Source organism: Rhinolophus hipposideros (assembly GCF_964194185.1).
Source record: "Rhinolophus hipposideros genome assembly, chromosome: 19".
Lineage (NCBI taxonomy): Eukaryota > Metazoa > Chordata > Mammalia > Chiroptera > Rhinolophidae > Rhinolophus > Rhinolophus hipposideros.
This window is the reverse complement of record NC_138065.1, coordinates 30,873,224-30,898,984: the sequence shown is the minus strand read 5'-3', so window position 1 is coordinate 30,898,984 and position 25,761 is coordinate 30,873,224. Positions and strand designations below refer to the sequence as shown.

General features: G+C 54.7%; 1 protein-coding gene across 3 annotated transcripts; it reads right to left on the bottom strand.

The window, feature by feature from the left end:
* On the bottom strand, positions 1-25,761 carry CDK18 (cyclin dependent kinase 18). 3 transcript variants are annotated; one of them, XM_081026121.1, is made up of 17 exons: positions 25,619-25,761; positions 21,398-21,517; positions 10,015-10,151; positions 9,702-9,841; positions 8,989-9,114; positions 8,129-8,185; positions 7,176-7,290; positions 6,909-7,003; positions 6,608-6,670; positions 5,813-5,936; positions 5,592-5,712; positions 4,756-4,853; positions 4,424-4,529; positions 4,257-4,299; positions 3,484-3,574; positions 3,050-3,127; positions 1-2,426 (listed from the first exon to the last, which is right to left on the bottom strand). In XM_081026121.1, exons 3-17 carry the CDS (start codon positions 10,124-10,126, stop codon positions 2,392-2,394), a joined length of 1,404 nt encoding a protein of 467 aa, XP_080882247.1. In that variant the 5' UTR covers positions 10,127-10,151; positions 21,398-21,517; positions 25,619-25,761; the 3' UTR covers positions 1-2,391. The 3 variants fall into 3 exon arrangements, with proteins under 3 accessions (XP_080882247.1, XP_080882245.1, XP_080882246.1); XM_081026119.1 differs by lacking the exon at positions 21,398-21,517 and having other exon boundaries at positions 25,619-25,743; XM_081026120.1 differs by lacking the exons at positions 21,398-21,517; positions 25,619-25,761 and adding an exon at positions 25,204-25,292.

The window sequence follows — 25,761 nt, the reverse complement described above, 5'->3', positions numbered from 1 at the left end:
GGGCCAAGATTTTTAATGTCTGTCAAATTAAAAAAAATTTTTTTTAAATTTAGATAATGTTTCTTAAACTCACAGTACTTTGCTTAACACATATATGTTAGGATAAGGGACATGGGAATTCTGAACTCTGGTGGCAGTGTGGGAAGATGGGTGGCTCCCCACAGACAGAGGGTTTTTTTCACTCCTGTGTCCCCATACAAAACTTCCCCTCCGTGAGGGATGCCTGCTTCCACCCTGGACAGATGACATAACAAGCACTTACTTGGTGCCTTCAATGTGGGCAATAAATTCTGCGAGCTTTTCATGTGTTACCTCCACACCAATATCAACTTAATCTCCACACTAATCCTATGACCACCTCATTTTACAGAAGGGTAAACTGAGGCACAGAGCAGCCATGTTATATGGTCCCACAGCTAGGAAGTGGTGAAGCCAGGATTCCAGCCTAGGCAGCCTGGAACTAGAGCTTTGCTCTTGACCCCCACACTGTACTGCCTCTATTGCTTGTGGGATCCCAACCATCCCCCTCCCCTGGAACTGTGAAGTTGGGCAGCCAGTTCCATTGCCAAGTGCAGCACTCGGCTAGAAGTGTAGTCACAGGTGGCTGAAGGTAACCTTGTATCTGCCCACTGCAGAAAACAGTACTGGGCCCTAAGCCCTGGGCCTATCCCCTCAGGCACCAACCAACCTGGGCCAAGGCCTGAAGCGGAGCTTGGAGTCCCAGGTTTCCTCCACTCCCACCCCTAACACTCAGAGTTGACTTCTGGCCCTAAATGCAGCAGCATCCAGAATACAACAGGGAGGGTGCAGGGCATCCCTCCTATGGCCCAGGTGGGTTCAGAGACACACACAAACCAAACTCTCGCTCCACTTTATATACACATATATATGTATATACACATATGCGCATGCACACACACATGCCCACCCACACTCCTGAGGCCTGGAGAAGGCCTGTCTTTGGCATCAATCTGTCAAATTCAGCTTTTCTGCACGAGACTGCCTACTCCTTTCTGTACAACATGAATTAAATATAGCATCTGCCTTTGTGCTGAATCACAGGACATTCACAGTACAATGGGGAGAAAGTAGAGGGAGGTGAGACCCTCTAGGGCTGCTCCTCAGGCTGAGGGGGTTGGGCTGGGTAGGAGGCTGGTGTAGAAAGGCTGGGCCTGGCCTCCCCTTGGCATTGCCATTCAAGGTTCAGCCAAGGGTTGAGGCACCCTTGGGATTATAACAGGCATGATCCATAGGGGTGCTGAGGAGCGCCTTCTTCAGGGGCTGCGGCCCCTCATACTCCCAGCCCTCTGGGGCGGGGCTCTCAGGATCAAAGCCTGTCCTGTCCCATCCTCATACCTCAGGCTGTGGCATTTACACTCTCCCTCTTGTGACCACCCTTTGGCAAGGCTGGGAAGGAGTGGATGGGGGAGGTGCACCAGCCCCAAGGAGCTGAGGCCAGCCTGGCAAAGTGTCAGGGTGACCCTGCATATCTGGGTGCCGTCCTCAGGGCCCTGGCCCAGGGCTAACTTATCAGCACTCAGGTGTGACAAGCAGGAGCCACACTCAGAAAGAGTGGACAGGTAGAAGCTTGGGTCAGAGCTCCAAGGGCAGTGAGTGCTCTACCACCTACCAACTTAAGGCAATACCATTCGGACTGGGGAGATGGTGGGAGCCAGCTGAGGTGGTAGGAGTACAGCTGGTGGTACCAGGCCACCTCTGAACTCAACTGGGCATCCAGCAGCACGTGGGGCCGCTGGTGAGGAGTGGGGAATGTGAAGAGGGTGGGATGATAAGAAGAGGGGATGGGGCTACTATTCCCCCTGTTGCTCCAGGGACACCCACCCCTCAGGAAATGGGTGGGCTTTGGCACATACATTGGCACCCAGGATTTCAAGGTCCTGGAAAAGGTGCCATTCACTTCACTTCCTGCTCACAGAGGGGAAGATGAAAGGTGCCTGTGAGGGGCTCTACCAGACTAGTGAGGAAGGCAGGTCGCTGGGGGAGGTATGGTGGCACCTGTGTCGAGGGCACAGTGCTCAACCTGGCAGCTGGATTCTCCTGTCCCTTTCAGTCCCACACTGGTGCCCAAGGACTTCAGGGTGAAAAAGGGTCCAAAGTCCCTCCCTACTCCCTCACCTCCTCCCAGGGAAACAGCTCAGGGCCAGCCCAGGGCCGGCGATGGAGGGGTCGGTATCCAGGCCAAGTCCACCTGGGAGGCATGTGGAAAGCAGGGTCAGGAAACAGCTGTGGCCAGCAGGGCTGCAAGGGGTCTTCTGAACCAGCCTTAGCCCTCATTTCTCAGTCCTCCGAGGGCCGCACAGGCCACACCCTGCCCGCAGTTGTGCTCAGTGTGTCCTCTCCTCCTTTGGGCCAAAGCAGGGTGAGCATGGCTCAGAAGATGCTCTGTCTCCGGCTCTTCCCTCGTCCTGGAGCACAGAGGGGAAGAGGGGGACTGCCTGGAGGAGGCTGGGCTGGAGGGGCCCAAGATCAGGAGGGAAGGGCATGCTCCAGAACTGCTAATTGAGTGAGCAAGAGTATATGCTCAGAAGCCAGTAGTCCTGGGTTCAAATCCCATCTCTGCCACTTAGGAGCTGTGTGAAATTGTGACTGAATCTCTCAGAGCCTCAGTTTCATTGACTGTAAAGTGGGGAGCATTAATAGTACCAATTTCAAGGGGTGTTTGAAGGATTAAATGAAATAATGCATGGAAAGGTCCTGTCACTTTCAAGGCCATCAGCTATTGCAGAGACCAAGAACATTTCTCCAATGTGAAGGCTAGTTAGACAGCTCAGAGTTTGCAGAGGGCATGCACTTTGTCAGAGCTATGTCAGATGCAGCCCAGTTCTGTCTGGGTGGGGGTTGAGGAGGGAGACACTGGAGGAGGAAGCCTGGGCAGGAGATAGGGAAACCTGCTCCCCAGGGGCCCCCAGAAGGGAGCCATCATCAGCGAGGCCATGCTGCTAGACCCCATCTCTGTTCCTTGAGAGGGAGGAGCAGACGGCTCCGGTCTTCTCTCATAAGGGGAGGTAGGGGAGGCACAAGCCCCTACCTGGCTGTTGAAAGGCCAAGCCCCGGTAGCCTGGGTCCTTCTGGAGCTGGATCTCCTTCAGGGAGAAGATGGAGGCAGCTGGGAAGAGAGAGGAGAAAGGCAGGGAGAGAGCTGGGTGGAGCTGGCCCTAGAGCCTGCGGCCCCCATACCCATTGAGTACATGGAGCTGGGAGCACCCCCTGGCTGGGGAGCCCTTTCAGTTAGGACTGGCCCTGGAGACCTAACTGGGCATTTCAGGCAATGTCTCAGTTCCACAGAGGTTGGCCCCTAGTCATAAATGAGAACTCCAGGATGGGAAACCATGTGCCCAATTCTGCTCAGCTGGTCTAAGGGCCTCTGGCCTCTTTGTTCTAGTTTTTCAAAGCACACCTATTGCCCCCTTTCCTGGTTCTGGGGTGGCCCTGTCCCCTCCCCGAAACTCCCCCAACACTCACTGTCTTCGAGCTGGTGGACATGCTCTCCCAGAGACCGGAAGTATGGGTGGTTCAGGGCTGCCTCTGCTGATATGCGACTCTTCGATTCATACTGAAAAGGCACAGCGAGGCTATTGGGCCTTAGCTGGGGGACTGCGGGGACCCTCTGGGCAGTGTCATTCCTACCCTAAGTTATGTGGCTACGATGAGAGGGACCTGAGTCTAAGCACAGAAGCCCCTGGGGTCAGGTGCCAGCTCCCACCTCCAACCCAACCTAAGGCAGTCTCAGGGCTCAGGCTCCCACCAGGAGAAAAACCAGAAACGGGACTATGGGATGACCTCTTCTTGGGATAGGAATGCAGATACTAAAGCAACCACGATCACAACATTAATAACCACAATATTAATATGTAATACCAACAAGTACCCTCTATTGTGTGCTTACTTTAAGACAGGCACCATATTAAGTGTGTGTCATGATCTCAATTTACCCTCACGGCCATCTCATAAAATATGAATGATTAATTCCACTTTGCAGTTGAGGAAACAGGCACAGAAAAGTTCTGTAACTTCCCCAAAGCTACACAGTTGGTAAGTGGGTTTGAACTGCGGTTTGAGTTCAGAATGGGCCCATTTGAAGTCAGTGAGGAAACCAGCGCTCCTCTTGGTGTTGGGGGTGGGGAGGGGGAGTGGCAGGGACTGACAGTTTAGACTTTGTGAACACAGAGGTGGGGTCTTGGGGCTTCCGCTGCCTTTGGCTGCCTATTCCTGGGCCCAGCTGGAGACACACTCACCAGGAGGAGGCTGGTCAGGAGGTTGATGCCATCAGTGTCCAACCTGCAGGAGGAAGGAGCTGGCAGAGGCCTGGCCTGGGTTGGGTGGGGAGGGTGGGGCATGTGGCCACTTCCAGGAGCCACAGCCAGGACCACAAGTAGGAGGAGATGTGGGGAGGTAAGGCTACCTGGGAGCGTGGCTGATGAGCGGCTGGGGTAGGTACTGTGGGAAGCTGTAGGAACGGAACTCCGACAGGGCCATTACTCCGGGCCACGTCTCTTCTGTAGGGGTCCCTGGGGAGACAAGAGGCGATGGGGAGAGCATTGTGAGGAACCAGGGCCAAGGGCGACTTGGAGGGGTGCAATATAGGGGGTGGAGGCGGAGAACCGCCAAGACCAAAGGGCTCCTCGCCCTGTTGTGAGCAGGCGCGGCCACTCTTCCCAGTCCCTTTAGGCGCCCAGGCTGGACGGAGTTCTGGCGTCCCCTGGTGGTTGTATTGGGGGAGCGCAGGAGACTGACCGAGGAGTCGGAAGATGAGGTGCAGCTCCTCCTTGACCGTGGAGCCGGGGAAGAGGGGCCTCCCTGTGGCCATCTCGTAGTGGATGCAGCCCACGCCCCTGCGGGAGCAATGGGCAGCGGCGCGTCAGACTGTGCCTCCTCGCGCCCGGGTTCCGAGGGCTGCTCCACCACGAGGTACTGCCCCACAGTGGCTCAGCTAGGTCCTGCCGCTCTGGCGGGGGGCCCAGGGCAACGGAGACTCCTAGCATAGCCCAGCCTCTGGGGGCTTCTCTGGGCTCTAGGACACTCTGCCCTCTCCCCTTTCACTCTGTAGGGTTTGGGTCTGCACAGCCAGCACCCATGTGACAGTTCTTTAAGCAGTGTCGTCACAAACTTTTTCCATGTTGCGTGCCCCCACTGGAAGAGAAAAGTCATGAATCGTTCTCCTCAAGAACCCTGGGGCACAGGGCACGGTGGCCATTCATTGGAAACCTGTTTTAGCTTTCAAATTGAGCTGAGTTTTCATTCTACAATGTGCATGTTAATTTTAACATAAAAATAATATATCCTTTCCAAAATTTTCAGTAGAACTGATGCTTGGAGAAGTCATCATATTTACTGTGGGGGCCCTCCTGTACCCTCTATGGACCCCTAGGGTAGTATTTCAGACTCCCCGTTTGGAGGGTCTACTTAGAGCCAATGAGGTTCAGACTTCAGCCTTTAACATCCAATTCAACAGGATGCCACAGGGCTTCTAGTCACAGGAAGCTAGACAGTTCTTCAGAGAGACCCCCAGAGCACCAAAAGGGTGTCTGGAGCGTGGAAAGCCTGCCCTCACTCCCACAGCGCTCACTCACCACATATCGATGGGGGTGGAGTACTCTGTGGACCCCAGCAGTACATCAGGGGGCCTGTACCACAGAGTCACCACCTCGTTGGAGTAGGTCTTCGTGGGGACTGACTTGGCCCGGGCCAGTCCTAGGAACAGACACGTCACTGAACTTCTTCCCACCACAGCACCCTCATTCCAAGGAGACTGTTGGCCCCGCCACCTGGCCTTGGGGGCTCAGGCCCTCACCAAAGTCAGCCAGCTTCAGCTCCCCCCTCTCGTTGATAAGCAGATTCTGGGGTTTCAGGTCCCGATGTAGGATCTTGCGGTGGTGGCAGTAGGCAAGGCCCCGGAGCAGCTGGAACATGAAAATCTGGGGCAGGAGGGAGCAGTGGAGGGTGAGAACGTGTCCCATCTGGGAGACCCGCGCATCTGCCCCATGGCTGGGATGGGGTTGGGGACAGGGACTGGGCAGGGGTGAGGTACTAGAGAGCCACCTGGCTCTCCTGCCCACACTGCAGCCCCATCTTTGGCCCCATCAACCCCAGGGAACTTATCCAGAGGGCAGGAGAGCAGGTGTGCGGAGGAGGCAGGAGGAAGAGTTCTATAGCCCGGATGCTGAGGGGCCATGAAGGACCAGGAAGCCCACTATTTGGGGATGTATGCGCTTGATTTTCTGACAAAAAACCATAAGAGGTTATTCATCCCTCTGAGCTTCCCCAGAAGCCTCCCTTTATCCGGCAGGTAATTCATGCTCTAATCTGACAGATGGAAAAACTGATGCTCAGAGTTAGAGAGGGGGTTTATATCAACAGCTAGGCAGTGGCGCAGGGTGTGTGTCTGTGTGGTGGGGTAAGGTGCTCAGCACAGCTCCCGGGCCTCCCTGAGTGACACTGCCCCTTCCCTCCACCCTACATTTGCAGGTCTGAGCAACCTCAGCACCCAGACCCTGGTGGTGAGTGGGTTCCCACTCTGGGCTTGAGAACAGGTGGATGCCAAGATCAGAGGGTCCTGAAGGGGGGTCCCCGCCTCCAAGGCCCTCACCTTGACATTGTGCATACTCATGAGGTTTCCACAGTGGTCCAGGTACTGCTTCAGGTCACTGTCCTGGAAGAGAGCCTGGCTCAGCCCTGCCCGCCCCCTGGCTGGAAGGCGCTCCTTGGGTAGGGTCTAATTCCAGGTACGGGACAGGTCCCTGGTTCAAAGCTGCTCGTAGGCCTGGGCCCTTGGCCCACTCCTGCCTGAGAGCATCTGAGAACCTGATTGTAGAGAAGGGCCCGGGGTACCCCTACCACCTCCCCGTCCCTTGGCCCCCTCCTATAAGGGGGAGAAGCTCCCAACTCACCAGGTACTCAAACACCAGGGTGAGGGACCGCTCCGTATGGATGAGGTCGTGCAGAGTGACAATATTGGCGTGCTTTAGGTTCTTCAGGAGAGACACTACGGGGAGATGGGCCTGCCTGGATCCCTGGTGCCCCACATGCCCCTCACACCCTCTCTTCTTGGCATCAGCCCAACGAGTCCCCACTTCAGCAATGACCTTCTGTCCCCAGGCTCCCACCACAGCTCATGTTGATGAACCTCTCCCCCCAGGAGCCCTAGGATGCTATACCCTCTCGGATGGCAGTGCAGGGCGCCCCCTCCTCATGCTCCAGCCGGATCTCCTTCAGGGCCACGAGGTTCTCTGTCAGTTTGCTGCGCCCCTTGAAGACTGTGGCATAGGTGCCCTGGGAACAAGAACCCCACAACCCCAGCCCGAATCAGGTACTACTCTCCTCTGATAAGTGCCCCCCTCCTTGTGCCTCTGCTGGGGCTGTGACTGGCTGGCATGCACTTCCCACTTCTTCTCCCTTCACTTCTCTGTGAAGCTGTCCCTAACTCCTCCTGGTCAGAGTGAGCTGTCCTTCCCCTAAGCCCTCAACAGGCAGGTGCCCCTCTATCACGATACCAGTTTGTTCTTCTTGATGTTGATGTTTGTGAAGGTCCCCTCTTTGGGTTTCTGCAGGGAAAGGGCCCTCTTCCTCCTCTTTCTGAACCTTCGCCCACCCCCAGCCTTGAACACAAAGCCTGGTGTAGTGGTAACAGAAACAGCTAACAGTTACACAGCACTTATTACATCCGGGCATTGTTTAAGTGCCATACAAAAGATTATAGTAACTTATTCAGTCCTCACACAACCCTGTGAGGTAGAACAGTTACAATCTCCACTTGACAGAGGAAGAAACGGAGGCACAGAGAGGTTACATAACACACCCAAGGCCACAGAGATAGTAAATGGTAGAGTTGGGATTCCAACCCAGGTAAGAAATACTTGCAGGAAAAAAAATAACAACAACAACTAGATCCTGCCCAGAGCCCACATGCCACTCTATCCTTATGCCCTCCTACAGGACCTGGGCCCACCTCAACACCTGCCAAAGCTGGACCCAACTGCCAGGCCAAGATCATGCGTCTCTGTGGGGCAGGGGCAGTGAGAGGACAGATCAGGGAGGCTGGGGAGGACCCTGCCCCTCCTCCTAACCATCCTGCCTGGCTGCCCTGAGAAGACCAAACCCAGCCTCTTACCTCCCCCAGTTTGTCCAGTTTCACATATGTTTCCAGTTTCCCAAAGCCGATATCTGACTGAGAGGAAGAGACACAGGGTCCTGTGAGCTTGAAGGCCCCAGCAGCCCCAACACTACACCTCCCCCCTCCAGCCTCTAGGAAGAAAGGTAATGAGACCCCCCCACTGGGGAGAGGGAACAACTGCGGGTAGCAGGGGTGAGGGCAACCACAAATCTTCCCTCTTCTCTTCCCTCTATCCCATGGAAGTGGGAATCCCTTCCTCCCCTGGCAGGGGAAGTTATGGAGCCCAGCGCTGTGGCACCTGGGATTGCCTCATTACACCTTCATCACCTGCTTGTCTTGCTTGGACAACTAGCTCCTTGAGGGCAGGAATTGTTCTTTTCTCCACTGCTCCTCGAGTGTCCAGTTCAGAACCCACCTTCCCAACAGCCTCTCTCATCAGCACACTTCCTATAGCTCAACCTTTAACAATACATATTTCTAGGCCCCATTACCCGGAGAGTCTGATTCTGTAGGTATCTGGAGTAGGGACCAGAATTTGTGTTTTGGAAGATGCTCCCAAGGAAATATGATAGGAAGCCAGGTTGGGAAACACGTGCCAGCTAGTCTACTGATCTCATGTCAGTGGAGACCGACCCAGAGGGGGCTTGGGGCTCAGCCCCAGCCCTGGTGGGACCCTCTCAAGGAATGATGACATTGGACTATATGAATCTGATGTGGCCAGCAGGTGGCGCCAGAGGCTTGGGAACCTCCCTGGAAACTGAGACAGGCCTCAGCAGGAACAGGCCAAACCAGAACTGTGTCCATGCTGGGGAGAGTGTGTTCCACACTGGTGAACCTCTGACCGTCTTGTGACTCACAAGGGATGCTCGGCGGGACGTGCGACTGAGCGGTTTGGGCAGGTCTGGGTTCTCCAACTGTAGCTTCTGCAGGAATTCCTGGGGCAGCCGGATGTCCATGGGCAGAGAGAGCCTCTTACTGATGTCCTGCAGTGACCGGGATGAGACAGGGACAGCAGTGTTTGCTCCAGGGTAACTGGTGTTGTGGGACCCTTGCCTTGTACCCTGGGTCTGGCTTTCCCTGTAGAGCAACGCCAGTAGGGCCAAACCACGAGATGTGACTCCAGGCTCATAGCTGCTTCAAATATGTGCCCAGAAACACAAGTATGTGAATGCCCAGGGGTTGCTGTGTGACCTTTGGCAGTCCCTTCCCCTCTCTGGGCCTGTATCATCATCTGTACACACTATGATTCTGTACGCCTATTTTTCATATATTTGGGTACATGTATATAGGTCATGAGAACAATAGTCAAATTGTCTAGCCCTTGCTATGTACCAGGAACGCTGTAAGCACTTGGCATATATTAACCCATCTAATCTTCATAAGGACTATTTTAACACAATGAGACTATGGTACATAGAAGTTGAGAAACTTGCTTAGGGTCACAGAGCTAATCAATGGTAGAGCTGAGATTTGAACCCGTGAAGTCTGGCTCGAAGGCAACCACTCTCCAGGGCACACATTGGTGGATGTGTCCTGCCATGTCCACAGGGTAGAGTCCAGAGCTCCTTACCTCCATGGAGAAGCGGCGCTGGCTCTGTCGCCGGTACTGCATGCCAGGGGACGGCTGCCGGGGCTCCACCCCACTGTCTGAGGGAGAGAAGGTGCTGGACTCTGGCTGGGGGTCTCCGCCAAGAGGACCAAGCTGCAGGTCTGAGAGGGAGAGACATCAGCTCCCCTCCCTGCTTCTCTGCCCCGAAGGGAAGGAAGGGGGCTTTAATCCTCCACCTCTGTCCCCCACAAGGCCAGCAGTGAAGGGGTGGTCAGGGAGGACAAAGAGGGTCTTTGGGGCAATGCTGGGGTGGGGGTGGGCCCCAGACCCTCACCCTCATTGTGCTGGTTGAACTGCTCTGTGAACTCAGTCAAGGACTCCTCAATAGTCTCGGTGCGGGGCACAGATAGGGAGAAGCGACGCTTAAAGTTCTTCATCATGTTCATTGTCAGCAGGACCAGGCAGCAGGTCCTGAGATCGGAGAAGTGAGAAGAGCAGTGACAACAGGGCAACAGGGCTGGTCGACACCAAAAGTGAATTCCGGGTCTTGGTCTCCATTTTCCCATCAAGCTCTGTTGTCCTGCACTTGGGATGCAGGGTTGAGTCTTCCCCACCAAACTTTGAGCTCCCAGAGGGGACGTCCCAACCCTCTGCCTCCCTGTGAATCTCACCCCCAGGACTCCCTGCCTGTGGGGAGATATTCACAATATGGATCAAACAGAAGAGCAAAGTATTGCTCATAATAGCAGTATGATGTACCAAGAGGACCCTGAGGCCTCCCCAGCGCCAGATGGAGGTCTAGAGAGTTCTGGAAGGAGGGCTGCATGGCAGGGAGGCACCGGAACCCAGTGCCCCTTGGGCCAGCAGCTCTTTACCAACTTGTGTGTAAGAGCTTGCATATGTCAGCAGCCAGTGAGCCATCGCTGACCATCAGCTTGACCTGAGCCCTTGTGACACAGAATCTGGTCCAAAGCCCATTTCATCCTAATACCAATACCTGGGGTCCCTCTCTGGAGTCCCCAGGAGACAGGAAAAGAGAGGAAAGAGATGAAGGAGGGGATATGTGTATCCTCGCTGGCCCAGCCCCATTTCTCCAGTGAAAATGTGGGAAGGCAGGAACAGCTGAAGGTCTCAGGGGAAACAGAAGTTGGGCGGAAACAGAGAGGGTCCCCAGGGAGTTCTGAGCAGGCCGGGTGTCCACTGCAGAGAACACAATGGGGGAGGGCTGTGCTGCTCTGCTCACGCCCAGGGTCCTTACCCAGCCAGAAAGGGTTCTCCCCGTGCAGCTCTGCAACCCTCTTATCCTCTGAGTGAGGGGACACCTACTGGCCTCCCAAAGAGACTTGTGCAACTGCTTCTTCCCAAAGACCCTCCTCTGTCCTGCCTTGAAAACTGGGGCTGTTCAGCCTCTCCCTTTCCCCTCCATGGTTCCATAAGCTCCCAAAGTGACCACCCCTCATCCTGCTCTGCCTACATCTCCCTCAGCTGCAGTGGGGCTGGGACCAAGAGGTCCCACAAGGGCCCCCACCGACACCTGTCTAGAAGGCATCAGGGACCAACCTTGTGATGGAAGGGGGCCACCCTGCACTTTCTCCCAGCTTGTACCCATGCACCAGGCACAGCTCATTCCCAGAGGATGCTCTCAGCCTTGTCACTGGCCAATACCCAGTTGCCAAGGCAACCAGCCCCCTCCTGAATCCTCCTGGTTTAAGGAATTATGGGTCAGTAACATGTCTGCTTTGCTTAATGATCACATCCTTCTGTCCTCAGCCAGCCTGGAAAAGATCCTTTTCCTGGACCTAAAGTCTATTGGCTGCCCCCAAATGCAGCTAAGTTGTGGCCCTCCAGCTTCCCTGAGCCCTGAGATTAGGCATGGATAGGCCTTCCTTCCTCAGGCTGGCATTTCTCAGAGTACAGGCCTTCAGTCTGCACCACCAGCTAAGCCTACCTCTAGCAGTGGGCCCTGAAGTCTCACTCTGTTCAGCTCAACAAATGAGGATTGCATACCTACTACGTGCCAGGCATTGTTACAGTGGTGAGTAAAGGGTGGACCCTATTCTCAAGGAACTCAGGGGCTGGTGAGGCCTCCTCTGATGAAAATGTAGCTGAGAGCTCCTTTTATTCCAGCTGCCTTGGCAAAGCCCACTGGCTATGGGCTTTCCCAAGCCTCCATCTGAAGCTCATTCCTGCCGGCCAAATTCAGCCACTCCTCTGTGGCTCTATACAATGTCTCGATGTCTCGGGCCACCTGTCTGCAGGATTCTGAGACAGGAGCTCCCAGAAGGCAGCCACCTGCCTCATACTGTGTGTGCAGCCAGCCCAGGGGAACTCATAATAGAAGTGGCGTATGGGTTCCAGTGACAATGGGACCGAGACATGCCCTACCTGTTGACTCATATTTCCCAGCATGACAGGAGACTGTACCGATCAATTGTTTACAATGTTGTTTGAATATCAGCATCATCACCAGGGAAAGCGCAGTTTTAAAAAGCATCCCCAATGGAGCAAAGAGCTAGGAGCCACCAGCTTGGGTCTAGAGGCATGGAGACATGTTGGGGAAGCATGTAAGGTCCACTAAGGGATGGTCATCTGTCCAGGTTTCTGGACTGCCTGACTGGCTGAGATAGGGACTCCTCTGACCTGCGGAGGTGCAGGAGGGCAGAGGGCATGCTGAGTGTAGCAGGAGGACCCCCCAGCCCCCGAAGGGTAGGAAATGTCTGCCAGGCACAAACTGAAGCCCCAGGTTTGGTCATGCTTATCCATGGGGGACTGGGGGAGTCAGGCACTTGGGTCCCTGAGGTCTGATCTCTGCCAAGAGGGGCCAGCCACATCTCCTTCTAAAAACAGGGCTCCCGCATAAAGCCACCCTGCAGTCTGGGATTTATGGGATGGAGTGATGGGTTTGTGGCTCAGGAATCCACCGATAGTAGCCAAAAATCTCACGCCCTTGCTCTTTCCTGGGGGGGAGAGGAGCTCATTAATAGCTTTCTGGGAGAGAGACCCCCAATTTCTACAAGGTAAAGGAGACCTAGCCCTAAATTGGACCTGCTCTCCTTATGTTCAGTTAGGAGCAAGGAGCCACTAGCTTGGGTCTGGGATGGGGCGGAAAGGGAGGGTAAAACTGGGGACAGCTGACTAGAGCAGGAATGTGGGACCAAGTGCTGGAGAGGGATGGGGACCAGCTGTTCTCCACAGCCTGAGAAGAGACCAAGAGGAAGTGGCTGTCACTGTAGCAGGAGCAGTGAAGGTCAGATGTAGGGATGGACTTCCTGATGGTGACAGGGGAGCAGGTGGCAGGGGTGGTGACCACAGCAGAGAGTAGATGCCTCTCTGCTGGGGACAATCAGGGCATTGAACCCGGCAGGGTCTTGGGTGTGTCAGGGCAGACTGGGCAGTGAATGGTCTGTTGTTCCCTAGCTCAAGACACAAGATGCCTCTGTCACTTTTCCCTTGGAAGAGTCAGCTCCTCAGATTTGGGGACCGAGGGGGAAGGGAGGCAGGAAAATGGCCTGTCACCTTGTGCTGTCTGCCTCCACCCCCATATGGGGACAGAAGGGCTCAGTGTGACCCTGAGGCCAGTCCAGGGCCAGGGACAGTGTGGCCTTTGTCCCCAGGCCAGGGAGCCATCTGGGGCTGTCCCCGTGCAACTGGTGCCAGGGGAAGAGGGAGATGGGCGTCCAGGGACGCTGGCCTGGCTGGGGTGGGTGGGGTGAGGGTAAAGGGGCACAACCCTCTTGGGAACTTCGGGCCTTCCCTCCTGCCCCCCGGCCCAGGTAAGTCCATAAAATTCTCAGCCTACCTCCTGCCAGTTCTGCCTGGGCACACACCTGCCGGCCCAGAACTTCCTGGTGGTGCCAGAGAAGTGGGTGGCACAGGGGGAAGGAGGAGCCAGGCCAGAAGGAAACTGGCTGGAAGGAGGAAACATGCTCAGAGGCCACTGTGCACCCAGCAAGAAAGGGCTGGAGTCCTGGAAGGTTAGCAGAAGGCACTTACAGACCCACTATTCCAACCCCTAGCTGGCCCACGGAGGATGTGGGGACTCCCAGGGAGGAACTGGCTTGCTCAAAATCTTGCAGCAATTTGCTGTAGTCAAACTCCGCAACCCCAATCGCTCCTTGTTTCTCCTAACTGGAATGCGCCCCACACCACCCCTACCTGTGGCCTAGGCTGTAAGTCCTCTTTTCTCCTCCAGGTCTCCTCCACCCCCACCCTGAATAAAAAACCAGAAAAATCCAAGTTCAGATTCTGGTACTACCACTAGCAGGCTGTATGATGGCGATTAAGTTATAAAGTCTCTCTTCGCTTTGGTCATTCATTTGACCATTATTACTGAACAGCTACTACATACCAGGAACTGTTACTGACCCTGAGAATCTTGTGAACAAAACATTCATTCCTGCTCTCATTACGTTTATGTTCTAATGAAGGTGGGGGCGTCAGGGGGAGGGCAGCACGGACAATAAAATAAATAAAATACACAGTATGTTAGATGGTGACAGGTGCAATGAAGAAAATAAAGCAGGAAGGAGGGATAGAATGTAAGAGGCAAGGGCATTACAATTTTACATAGGGTTGTCAGGATGGCCTCCCTGAGAAGGTGACATCTTCTTAGAAAAATTCCAAATAGGCGTGGGGAGGAAGCTAGTCACGTGGCATCTGGGGGAAGCTGGTCAGCAAGGGAGCAGTAGAGCAAAATTCCTGAGGCAGAAGTGAGTGTGGTCGAGAACAGCAGTGTGGCTGGAGAGGGGGCCGGAGGGGAGCATCGGGGGGAGCACATCATGGGGCCCCGTGGGACTTGGGAGGGTTGGAGCAGATGAGTGATGTGATCCCACTTAGATTTTAACAGGCTCCCTCTGGCTGTGGTGTTGATAACAGACTGGGTGGGCAAGGGGAAAAGCAGGGAGCTGGGCTGGAGGCTACTCAGAGGTCCAGGAGAGAGATGGTGGTGGCTGAGGCCAGCGTGGGAGCAGTGGAGGTGGGGAGAATTGGGGGGGTTCTAGAGGTGTCTGAAAGGTGGAGCCAAAGGAATTTGCAGAAGGATTGTCTATGGGCTACGAGAAGGGAGTCAAGCAGGACTCTGAGGGTTTGGGCCTGAGCATCTGGAAGGATGGAGATGAGGAATGCTGGGAGTGGAGGTTAGGGTGGCCTGGGGTGGGGGCGGGTTTGGGAGCCAGTGTCTGATGTCCAGTGGACGTCTGAATGGAGATGCTGAGGGAGCAGACACGACACAGCACTAGTATAAGGAAGACACCCAGAAATTGTTAGCTTTCTCTTCTTTTCTTAAGCTCCTGCTCAGACGTGAAGATGTGCCAGAAAAGAGGCATCATATAAAGCTCATCAGACACAGACCTCCTTACAGCCCATAAGGTGCCTTAAGGAAGAGGGGTGGGAAGCAGAGTACATGGTGAGCTATTAGCAGGCCTGAGCCACCAGAGGGAAAGGCCAGGCAGGTAAGGTCCCCCAATTTATACTGAAACAACTCGGCAGAGCCACGCAGGTCAGAGGACCCAGCCTCCTGGCTGACAGACCTCATGCCATCCTTGGAGGGGAGAAAGCTCCACACAGCAGGCCAGTGCAGCCCCATGGGTCCCTCATCCAGGTAGTGTAGACCCGGTCTCATGCCCCCACTCCCAGGACAACGTCTGCCAGGCCCCAGACCTAACACCTGCCCTGAGCCTGGGACACATGGGGGGACCCTCACCGGGAGACCACAAGGCAGAGGAGGAGGTTGGCTGCAGATTAGTGTGGAGGGTGGTGCGTCAGCTTCACTTAACCTCCAGGGAGCCGGCTTGGAGATCAGCAAGTCCTGAATAAAGCCTGTCCCCTGAATAAAGCCCCAATTCCCAGCCTATACCCAAGGCCTCTTAAGATCCAGACCCCCCCTTCCTCTCTGGCTTTGCTCTCCCGATTCCTCACCACTCTAGCTCTGTTCCAGGCCACCCCCCTGTATGCAGTTCAGGTCTCAGGTCTTCAAAAGCTTCCCTAACCCCTCAGGACCACTAAGTGACCCTCCTATGAGCATCCTTCATCAAAGTACATGCGCTCACAGGACCATAGAGACGACTTCTCATGCGCCTCCCTCAGGCACAGGAGGGAGCCCTTCCTGGGCGCTTTGATCATTCTGCCTGTGCTGATGACACGCAGCAGGCAAGGCTGTCCCTTTCACGGCCCAGGGAGCACATGCACTACGGTCCAGGTATGCATAAGATGCTTCTCCAATCCCTCCTTTTGTTTTCTTTTATTTTGTCTTACATCTTGGTCTCTGTGGGCCCAGGGGCAGGGGTTGAAGGGTATAACTTCCAACTGCCCACTTTTTGAAGCCCAGACAGTCTGACTCTCAGGACCAAAGGCTAATCACCAGCCAGGATACTCATGATACCTTCTGCTGCCCACTCCCTGCCCCGACCTCAGTCACTCAGCCACGTCAGGCCTTTGGGCAGGTTTCAAAACAGAGGCCACGGCTGACCAAGTTTGCAGACGTCACAAGCTGAGACTTCAGACACTCCCTCCTCCCAGTGAGAACTGTGCCTGCAGGGAGCCTGCAGATAGCATCTCTTCCTTCATCCTCTAACTGACCCTGCACAGCTTGAAGCTTTAGTTTCCTTAGCTTGCAACAAACCTCAGGGGAAGCCAGTCACCTTATGGCTGCCTGGAGCTGGGAGGCAGGAACAGAAGCGCTGAGCCCTCATCACTGACTTCACCCCACCCTGGCTCCAGCCTGGATGAGAGATTGCCAGGCTGGGGCCTCCTGAGTAGCCAGAATCGGGGAAGACCAGCTAGGCCTGCAGTTGCCTTGCCAATGAACAGATGCTCTGGACACAGTGATGGCGCTCAGAGATTTCCATAGCCTCAGTTTGGAGTGCAGGAAGCAGGTGAGGAAGGCCTTCAGGCAGCAAGCAGGGCTAAGATGCAGGAAGCCTGGTCAGGAGGCAGAGCGTCTGGGGCTCAGGTCATCCCTGCAGTGTCCTGCCTGACAGAACGTCCAATAGTGAGGGCCACGTGCCATCCAGGCCTGCTCTCCAAAATTCTCAGCAGTTTGGAGTCATGGAAGATATCCCAGCTCTCCCACTTATAGCACTGGGACCTGGGAAGACTCCCACATCTCCATTTCCTTGTCTGCTAAAAGCAAATGATACCTAACCTCCCATCCAATTGCCACCAGGCTGCGAGACTTCGCTTTCTCAGTGGCTTTCTGGTGATGTCACTCTCCTGTTCAAATCCTTCAATATAACACTGCCCTCAGGAAAAGGGCCAGACTCCAGGGCCCAGCAGACCAGGCCTCTTGTGCTGTGATCCCTGTGTCCTTCTCATCTTAGCTCTCACCCCTCCTTGGAGGGTCTAGTTTTATGGAACGTGCTGGGTGTTTGCAGAGGAAAGCACACTTACGCCCCATATCCCTGCACATGCCATTCATTTGGCCTGGGACGCCCTTCCTCATTGTCCCCTTGGTAAAACCACTTCCAAACTTGGTGTCCTTCCTCTGAGAAGCTGCACATGACAGCACCTCCTTCTTCTAGGTAAAATGAGATATTCCCTCCTCATCGCTTCCAGGGCAGCCAGTGCATGTTTGTAACTAGACTGTGATGTCCTCCAGACAAGAGCAGTCAGCATGGTTTCCTCAGCGCCTTCCATGGTGGCAGGAACCTCCCAGCTGCTCAGTCAGTGTTTGCGGAATGAATGAATAAATGGCGCAATTAGACCATAGCCACTATATCATAATGATTTAAGCCTCTTTTCTCTACAGATGATTAAACATTAGGCTCATGAAGGACAAAGACCATCAGTCCCCTGAATCTCCAGGACACTCTGTCAGTCTGTGTGCAATAAATGCTGGCTCCCTTCCTTTCACTTTCAGCCAGACCAGGGACCTGTTTCTAGGTTATCTTCTGCGTGGGAGGCCAGCCCCACTCTTTGTAGGTAGGACTTGAGCACCACCGGGGTGGGCTCGCCCTGTCCTCTTCTGGGGCACATCAGAGCAAGCCTGGGCAGCACAGCCAACCAGCCCTAGGCTCCCCAGGATGTGATTCCTCCTCGGCTCTCCTGGATCTCAGTGGGAACTGGAACACTGGGATGGTGGGCCAGGGACTAGGGAAAAGCCAGCCAAGCGCTCACATCTTCAAGGCTCAGTCCAGGCACGACGTCTTCCTAGACACCTTCTTTGCTGCCCCTCATGTATTCTCTAGCATGAAATCCTGCTGGCCCCAGTCAGGCATGGAGCCTCCTCTGTGCTTCCGCAGCATTTGGACACGCCCAAGCAGAGCCCTTGGCTCTCTGTGCTGTACCTGTTCACTTGTCTATTTCCCTAGTTTACCTGTGAACTTGTTATGGGTGAGGACTGGGTCCGACAAATCATTATGCCCAGTGTCTGACTCAGGGCCTGACGCCGAGCGAGCCCTCACATGATCGTGAGTGAATATATGAAATATATGCTGTGACTTCCTAGTTCCAGGAGCTGTTTGGAGGCAAGAGGACTGACAGGAGACCGTCGGTTGCCCACTGGACTCAAAGTCTCAGCCATAACTAACCCTCCTTCTCCAGCCAGCTATTGGCCCTGACAACAGTGGGGAAATGGTGGGCTCGGGCAGAGGGGGCAGCCTCCTGCCTGGCAGTAACCCCCTAGGAGAGGCCTGTAGAGGTCTCTGGGCTGGCAGGTGCCACACCACAGTGAGGGATGGGCTAGGGATGGGAAAAATCTTAATGGAGGTTCCAACCAAACGTGCATTACGGAGCCTCCGGGGCTCACAGGGAGGGGAGTTGGCAGGCCCTTGAGGCCTTCTTCACGGGCTCCCATTCCTCGGTGGCAGATTCCCAGAGACCCACAGGTCAGGTGTACCACTCAATCTCAGACCTTGGCCTTGACCCCTACAGATGACCCCTCTTGATCTCCTGACTGCCCCACTTCCAGCTCCTCTGTGTGGGCTCCGTATCAGCCCTGCTGATACGCTACTGCTCTCTGTCTTCCTAAGGCTCAGGAAATAGAGACACATATGTCATCTTCCATGATTTTTCTTTGTGACCTGTTTTGGAGACCCAGCTAAAGCTGGCCTGCGATGTTTGGGGAAGCTCTGGATATTCAAGTGATACAATGGGATAAGGCGCCCTTCTGTCAGCTGGGGTCCTCGCTGCGCAGAACATTCCAGACCATAAGTCAAAGCAAGACCTCCCTTCCCACATCTTCCTGCTTCCAGCAAAGCCAGCCTCACTTTCCAGGCAAAGGAGACCCTTTCCTACTCTTCTTAGCAACCCCAATAAAGACCCCCAAGGAAGGTCCCTCGGATACCACGCAGTGTTTTCCAAATTCCTAAGTCCAGAACCTTGTCTTAGGTCTTCCTTCAGTTCCAAAGGAAAGAGCTCCATCTGTTTTTCCTCTGTTTGCTTAAGCACAGATGCGGCTGCTCACCATCTTCTACAAACCAGTAGGAGGAGAAATAGAGGTCAAGTTCACCCACTCTTTGGCCTTCCTTTTCCCAGATGTACGGACCTGTCATGGGACCCCTGTTAACATCTTTCTGCTTTTCTCACCAGGCCCAACTTTAGCAACAGAAATGCAGGGGCCTTCGAGCGCTGGTGTCCCTGGGGACCTCTCAGTCTCAAGAGCAGGGAGGGCAGAAGGGGAGGGTTTCCCAGCATCTCTAGACCATATTCCTATTTATACTCTACTCCCAGTCCCCACCCCATCAGTCTGGCCCACACTACCTTATGCCCGCAGTCCAACAGGACCCCTGGCCTACATTCTCCACGACGCCTTCCTCCTACGAGGCTGGGCCCAGGCGGCTGCCTCGACATGGGTCACCTCCCCACTCCTCCCTGTCTCCAAGGCCCCCTCTGGGAAGCCTCTGGACATCTCCCAGTTGTTCAACTGTTCTCTAAATGCCCCCATCATCAGTGGCACCTGCTGTCCAGAGCTCAGGCTTCCTGAAGGGAGGTGCTGATTTCTCCTAGTCACTCTCTCATTTCACAAGTAGCTGCTCGGTGCCAGACACTGTCCTAGGCTCTACGCCTTGTTTTCCCTTCCCTTGGCTCCTTCTCCTCCTACTTCTTTCTCCCTCTGTTCTGGTGGACTTACTTCCTCTACCTGTCCCTGAGTGTTGGCAATCCCCAGAGTTCCCTCTTTAGCCTTTTGTTCCTCCCCCTTTACACATTCTTTCCGGTGACCTCACGCTCTCCAGCGGTGGAAACCACCACCCATGTGCTGATGACTCTGGCCCCACTGAGCCCGAGCCTCACACACAGAGGGCCAACTGCCAGTTGGGCACCTCTGTCTAGATGTCTCCCAAGGGTCTGAGATACTAGAATGCCCCCGAGAACAGGTGGAGATAGCAAATAGTTTGAGCAAAAGCTGTACATGTACTAGATATACATCTGTCATAGATATACACATATACATACAAATACTGCATATAATCCAGAAAGATATACATTAAAATGCTAATGGTAGTTATCCCCGAAGACAGAATTATGGATAATTTTAAGGTCTTCTTGCTTATTTGCATCATCTAATATTTCCATAATGAACATTCATTGCTTATGCTGAAAAAAGTAACACTTCTTTTTAAATGAAAAGAAAGTATTTTTAGATTGAGATTCCAGAACTGTTTAGTGCAAGCCTTGGGAGAACTATAATTATCTTGAGCAGGGGTCGGCAAATGTTTTCTGTAAAAGGCCAGATAGTCAACATTTCAGGCTTTATGGGTCATACGGTCTCTGGAGCAAAACACACAATTCTACCCTTGTAGAAAATGCCCACAGACAGGATGGAAACGAATGAGTGTGGCTGCGTTCCAGTAAACCTTTACTCCTGGACACTAACATTTGAATTTTATATAATTTTCAAGTGTCACAAAATATTATTTTCCTCTATGGAATTCTTCCCAGACATTTAAAACTGTAAAACCATTCTTAGTGCACAGGACGTCTACTAAAAGCAGCCTGGATCTGGCCAGGAGCCGCAGTTCGCCTTGCCCTCCAGCATTCAGTGCCTTATGGCATTTGAATCCAGCACCCACTCCTTTGGGAGTTGCTTTTTCTCCTCCTATCTGACTGGGGGGAGGCCTTCCAGGGTTTCCTTGCCCATTTGAGCTATGGCAGGGACTGGCTACTCAGGCCTCAGCTGGGGGAAGCCGCTGTGCTCCAGAGTTTAGAGGAACAGAAGGTGGAGCCCCTCCCCAGGTCTCAGAGCACAGCTCACCGTGCCAGTGGGTCAGCAAAAGTTGAAACTACAAAGCAACAGTCATGGATGGGGCTTTAGAAATCTCCTGGTCTTTGCCCTTATTTTTCAGGTGAGGAAGGCAAGACTCAGAAAGAGGAGTGACCTGCCCAAGGCCACTTGGGTTGACAGCGCAGAGCTGAGACTAGGGCTTGTGACTTTGAGTTCAGTGCCCTTTCTGCTGCCCCAGGGTTGGAGGGAACTGCAAGGACCTGCCCAGAGATGGCATTTCCTCCACCAGGCACCATTACCAGGGAAATCAGCAGCCCACTCAAGGGCCACCTTTGATATGGGAAGGAACCATATCAAATCTGGCATCAGTCCAGAATGTGGCACCCAGCCCAGCAGTGGTGGGGGGTGGGGGCTGGGGAAGGCCTCCACGCCAGGAACAGGGAACGGCTCTGGGACCCTTTCTTGGCTTCATTCCATGTCCTGCTAGCAAAGGTGGTCTGGAGACCCAGCACTGCCGATTTCAAGAGTGATACCCTCCAGCACAGGCCCTATCACCTACCTGCTTCCAGGTACTGGATCTTGCCAAGACCTAGGGAAGAACAGCCATGTTGACCTCCTGGGCTTTGAGAAGCAGCCCTGGTTCTTGAGGGGATCCCCAAAGGCAAGGAAAGGAGGGCTTCTGTAGGGAAGCAAGGAGTGAGGCTAGATCATTCTGGAGCTTTGTCAGAACGTCTCATGATAATGGTAAAATGCAGAGGGTGCTCAGAGTGAGGAAGAGTAGAAACGGTTTAAGAACACAGTTTTCTTCCCAGTTTGGAACCTGAGCTCTGGTTTCTACCGGGATCGAGCAGAGGCCAGGGTACTGAGAACTATCAAATGTGGCCTACTAACGCCGTTTGCCACCCCCTCTCGACACCACGTAAGGAAAAAAGCGAGGATAAAGCTGGGCATTATCTCACTGGAATCCTCACAACTACATGAAGTAACACTATTACTCTCCCCATTTTCTAAATGAGGAAACTGAAACATGGGTAAACAAGTTCCTTCACCTACACAACCACTCACTGAATGGCAGAAGTAGGATTTGAACTGATCCCAAAGTCCATACAAGCCTCCACCCATGGTGGACAGGAGACACACACTCAACATGTACAGAAAGAATAGTCACCTTACCTATCCCCACCCCTCCATTTCCAGGGAAGACTATTTCACGTCAGTGGGGGGGGGGGCAGGAGCACAGGTGAGACCACCATCCAGAGTTCCAAGAAAGGGGGTTCTCACCACTGTCCCTTTAAAAGTTCTGGTCAATGTCTCTGAGACCAGGGTGTATGTCTCACCAGGGCCACTCATGCAGTCAGGCAGCATGAAGACCCTTTTCAGTTCCAAGCCAAACCTCACACTTGCCTCCCGAGCCCTGCTCTGCAGATGGAACCGCAGAGAATTCAGGGACAGATGGGCTCTCCTTCAGACAAGAGGTCTGGCTGAGATGCACCACAACTCTCCCCTTCCTGATCTGCTGCACCACTGGCCAGCTGCTGCCAGTCCCAGCACTGGCTCTGTCATAATCCTGGGTCCCAGACCTCTGCCTGAGCTACTGTGAGCCCAGCCTCAGAGCGGGTCCTGTACGTGTGTCTGCGGCTGTGGGGACCAGGACAAGACTACCCTTGGTCTCCTCTCACCCCTAGAGATGGGCAAGTGCCCACTCAGCAGCTAATGCCAGGAGGGTGAAGGTGAAGGGTCTAGGGTGGAGGAGAGAAGGGGTTATGGTAGGACATAGCCCTGGGGAAGAGAAATGTGACTTGTTCCCAAAGGGGTGAAGCTAATCAGGTGAGTCTGGATCCAGGCCAGCCACTCCCTCGTGGACAGCAGAGAACAGGAACTGCAATTAATTAAGTACTCGGGGAGGGTCTTCTTACCCCAAAGAAGAGATGCTCTGCCAGAGGCCCATAGAGCAGGAAGCTGTGGGTTTTCCAGCTCCAGGTGCCTACCTCACTCATCCTTTGGAAAGTAGAGTGTGAGTCCCCACTGCACAGACTCCTGGTCCCCGCCAGGCAGGTTTCCACCCAACCTGTAACCACCTCCCCCTTTCTTTTCCACAGAACCTTCCTCCCCAGCCTAGAGGTGCAGGAAAGATACAGTCTAAAGGCCCAGCCTGATGGGATCAGGAAAGCCTGTCTCAGTCTCTACCCCAGAGCCAGGCATAGTGCCCTAACTAGGAAATTTCTTTCCAAATAACCACCAAATAACCAACTGGTACAGCTACCAGTTATTTAGCATCTGCTATGTGCCAGGCACTATGTGTTATTCCACTTAATTCATGACAACTCTCCCTATTATGACTCCCATTTCACAGATGAAGAAACTGAGGCTGGGATCAGGAGTTGGCTGGGGAGAGGGGAGTCACAAAGCTAGTATGTGCCGGAGCTGGACTCCATCAACGCCCTGGGTTTGCCCTCCCTTTTAGGCAAACTCAGTTAGGGAAGGAAAAAAGGAATCGGGAGGGCTAGATGGAAATGCAATCCAAAACGGGGTGACCCCAGAAAGGAGAGGCAAGGTTGAGATATGAACTAGGAGGAGCCAAGGTAGGCTCTGCCCCACAGGATGGGGCCTATGTGTCTGGGCATAGGAAAGCCCAAGTGGGCAGAGGAGAGAGTCTGGGTCTGGAGAGAAAAGAAAAGCAGCTGTAAAGGCAGCTCCATCTCCTGGAGGACCAGGGGGAGACTTCCAAGGCAGGCAGCCGAACCCATGAGATCTCAAACCAGGAACCCACTTATTCCTCAGATCTGGTGCCCTCTCTCCTGGGACCCACGCAGAAGCGGGCAACCCACAGGACAAACAGGAGCCTCTTATTCACAGCACCACCCCCACCCTTTCCTCTCCTGAGGTGAAACCAGGGAACTCTGGAGTGGGCTGGGATCCAGCGCCTTTGATAGGGCAGGGACTGAGAGCAGGCGGTTGAGGGTCACATGGAGGTGGGCTGGATCCCACCCGCCTCTGTGACTTTGGGAAAGTTGGTCTCGCAAAGTCTCTGCTTCCTTACTTGTAATATGGGGATAATAACACCGACTTCATAATGCTGCGTGACACACTGCTTGAAATCCATAAATACTCAGTAATTGGTAGCCACTAAGGCATTCAGAAATCAAATGTAATTTACTGAAGCCTACTCTGGCTCTGCAAACCCCAGTAGGCTCGGGAAGACCGAAGGGTCCATTCTCTTGGTAGGGCACAGGCACCGGGAGGGAGACTCCCAGGAAGCGAGTGGGCAGTGAGGTTGGAGGGGTGGGGAGAGGCTCACAGGCTCATCAGCTACACAGGAGGTGGCTTGGGCAGGGTAACCTGAGACAGTAGCTTTGCTGTGGCAAGGTGACCCTGTCTTCGGGCAGCCTTCAGGATGCAGATCGAAACCCAAGAGCAGCCGCCCGTGTTATCTGGACCCATCCTCACCATCCCCAGCCCTAAGCCACATTGCCACAGTCCCCCGCCAAGGCCAGGCTAAAGGTAGGGGGTCTCTGAGAACTAGGATGCCCTGTCAGCCAGACTTCCCCTGGTGTCCTCGAGGATTCTGCTCCCTCGGGCTAGTGTCCAGGAATGTGCTGTGTTGTGTGCCCAGCCCCAGTAGAAAAACGCCACTCGAACATGCGGAATCTCACAGGACACTGACACAGGAGGGGCAAGCCGATGGGTGGTATTAGTGAGTCACAGGGCCCAGGCCACAGGTGGGGAACTGTTGAGGGCTGGGCTGGAGGTGGGGCTAAGATTCTGGGGAGCTGACCCCCACTCCTCACAGCCCCAACTCTTCCACCTCTGCCTTAGGAAGGGGTTCAGAGAGAATTAGAAGGAGGCCACTGGTGCCTCGCAGGATGTTGACCCCACAGCATAGAAAATTAGTCTCAACAGTCCCACTCCCACTAGGAGGCCTGCACAGCCCCCAACACGGAGATAACAGAGGCCTCCAGCCCACCCCAGATTCTGATTTCTGATTCCTGATCATCTCCCCACACGCAGCGGAATCCTCAAGCCACATCTCCTTAGTCCAGCAGGCCGCCCACTCTTTCCCATGGCTTCATTAGTGCTTTGCCAGTGGCTACCGCGGGGTGAGAGCCACTGCCCCTCCAGGTTCCCGGGTGGGCAGAGAGAGAAGAGGCAGCGATCCCCAGAGGTCCGCACTCACCCCCACCCCCCACCCCCACCCCACCTCCCGGAGCTGGAACCTGCAGGGCTTCATCTTCCACCTTCACCCCAGGGCTCTGGCCTCCCACCCTGGCCTGCGGCTCTGGAAAGTTCACCAGAGCCTGGAAAGCCCTTCGAGGAGGTGATCTGGCCCCTCACTCGCGAGTTCCCACCTCACCCAGAGACACTGACCCTTGCCTTTCCCAGAAGGAAGGGCGCTTGGAAAGCGCCGGGTTCGCGACTGGTGGAAAACTTTGCTTCCCAGGGCTCAGACCCGAGCTCGGTGCCCAAGGGAGTCCGGATGGAGACTCCCTGGGGGGTGGGGGTCTGAGAATGCAAAACAGCCCTCCCTCCTAAGCACCTAGGACTTGGGAGTGGCCTCTGCAGGATTTCACCGCCCCCCCCCCACACACACACACACACAACACGCCTCGCGATCCCCGATCTCCCAGCCGCGCAGGCAATCGCCTCCAATCCCTCGCCCCCCGGCAAAGCAGCGGCGCCTTTAAGAGCCACCCAGGTTACCTTTGCTCCGTTTCGCCGGCGCCACTGTGCCCCCGGCTCCGACCTACCCTCCTCCCCCGGCGCCCCCGTCAGCCGGACTCACCGCGCGCGTCCAGGGGCCGCGGGGCTGGGCACCGTGTCCTGCGCCCTGCCGGGGTCCCTGCCCGGGTTCGGGGCTGCTTCCCCTGCTCCGGAAAGGTGAGCGGCTCCCGGGAGAAGCTGCAACCTGAGCTGGAGGAAGAGGAG

Coding starts and splice junctions, on each gene's coding strand:
- CDK18 (XM_081026121.1), bottom strand. CDS start 10,126: ATGAACATGATGAAGAACTTTAAGCGTCGCTTCTCCCTATCTGTGCCC. Junction 5,937..6,607: donor TGAGTATGCACAATGTCAAG/GTGAGGGCCTTG, acceptor CTCCTGCCCCAG/ATTTTCATGTTCCAGCTGCT. Junction 3,575..4,256: donor TCCTGACCAGCCTCCTCCTG/GTGAGTGTGTCT, acceptor GTGCCTTTTCAG/TATGAATCGAAGAGTCGCAT.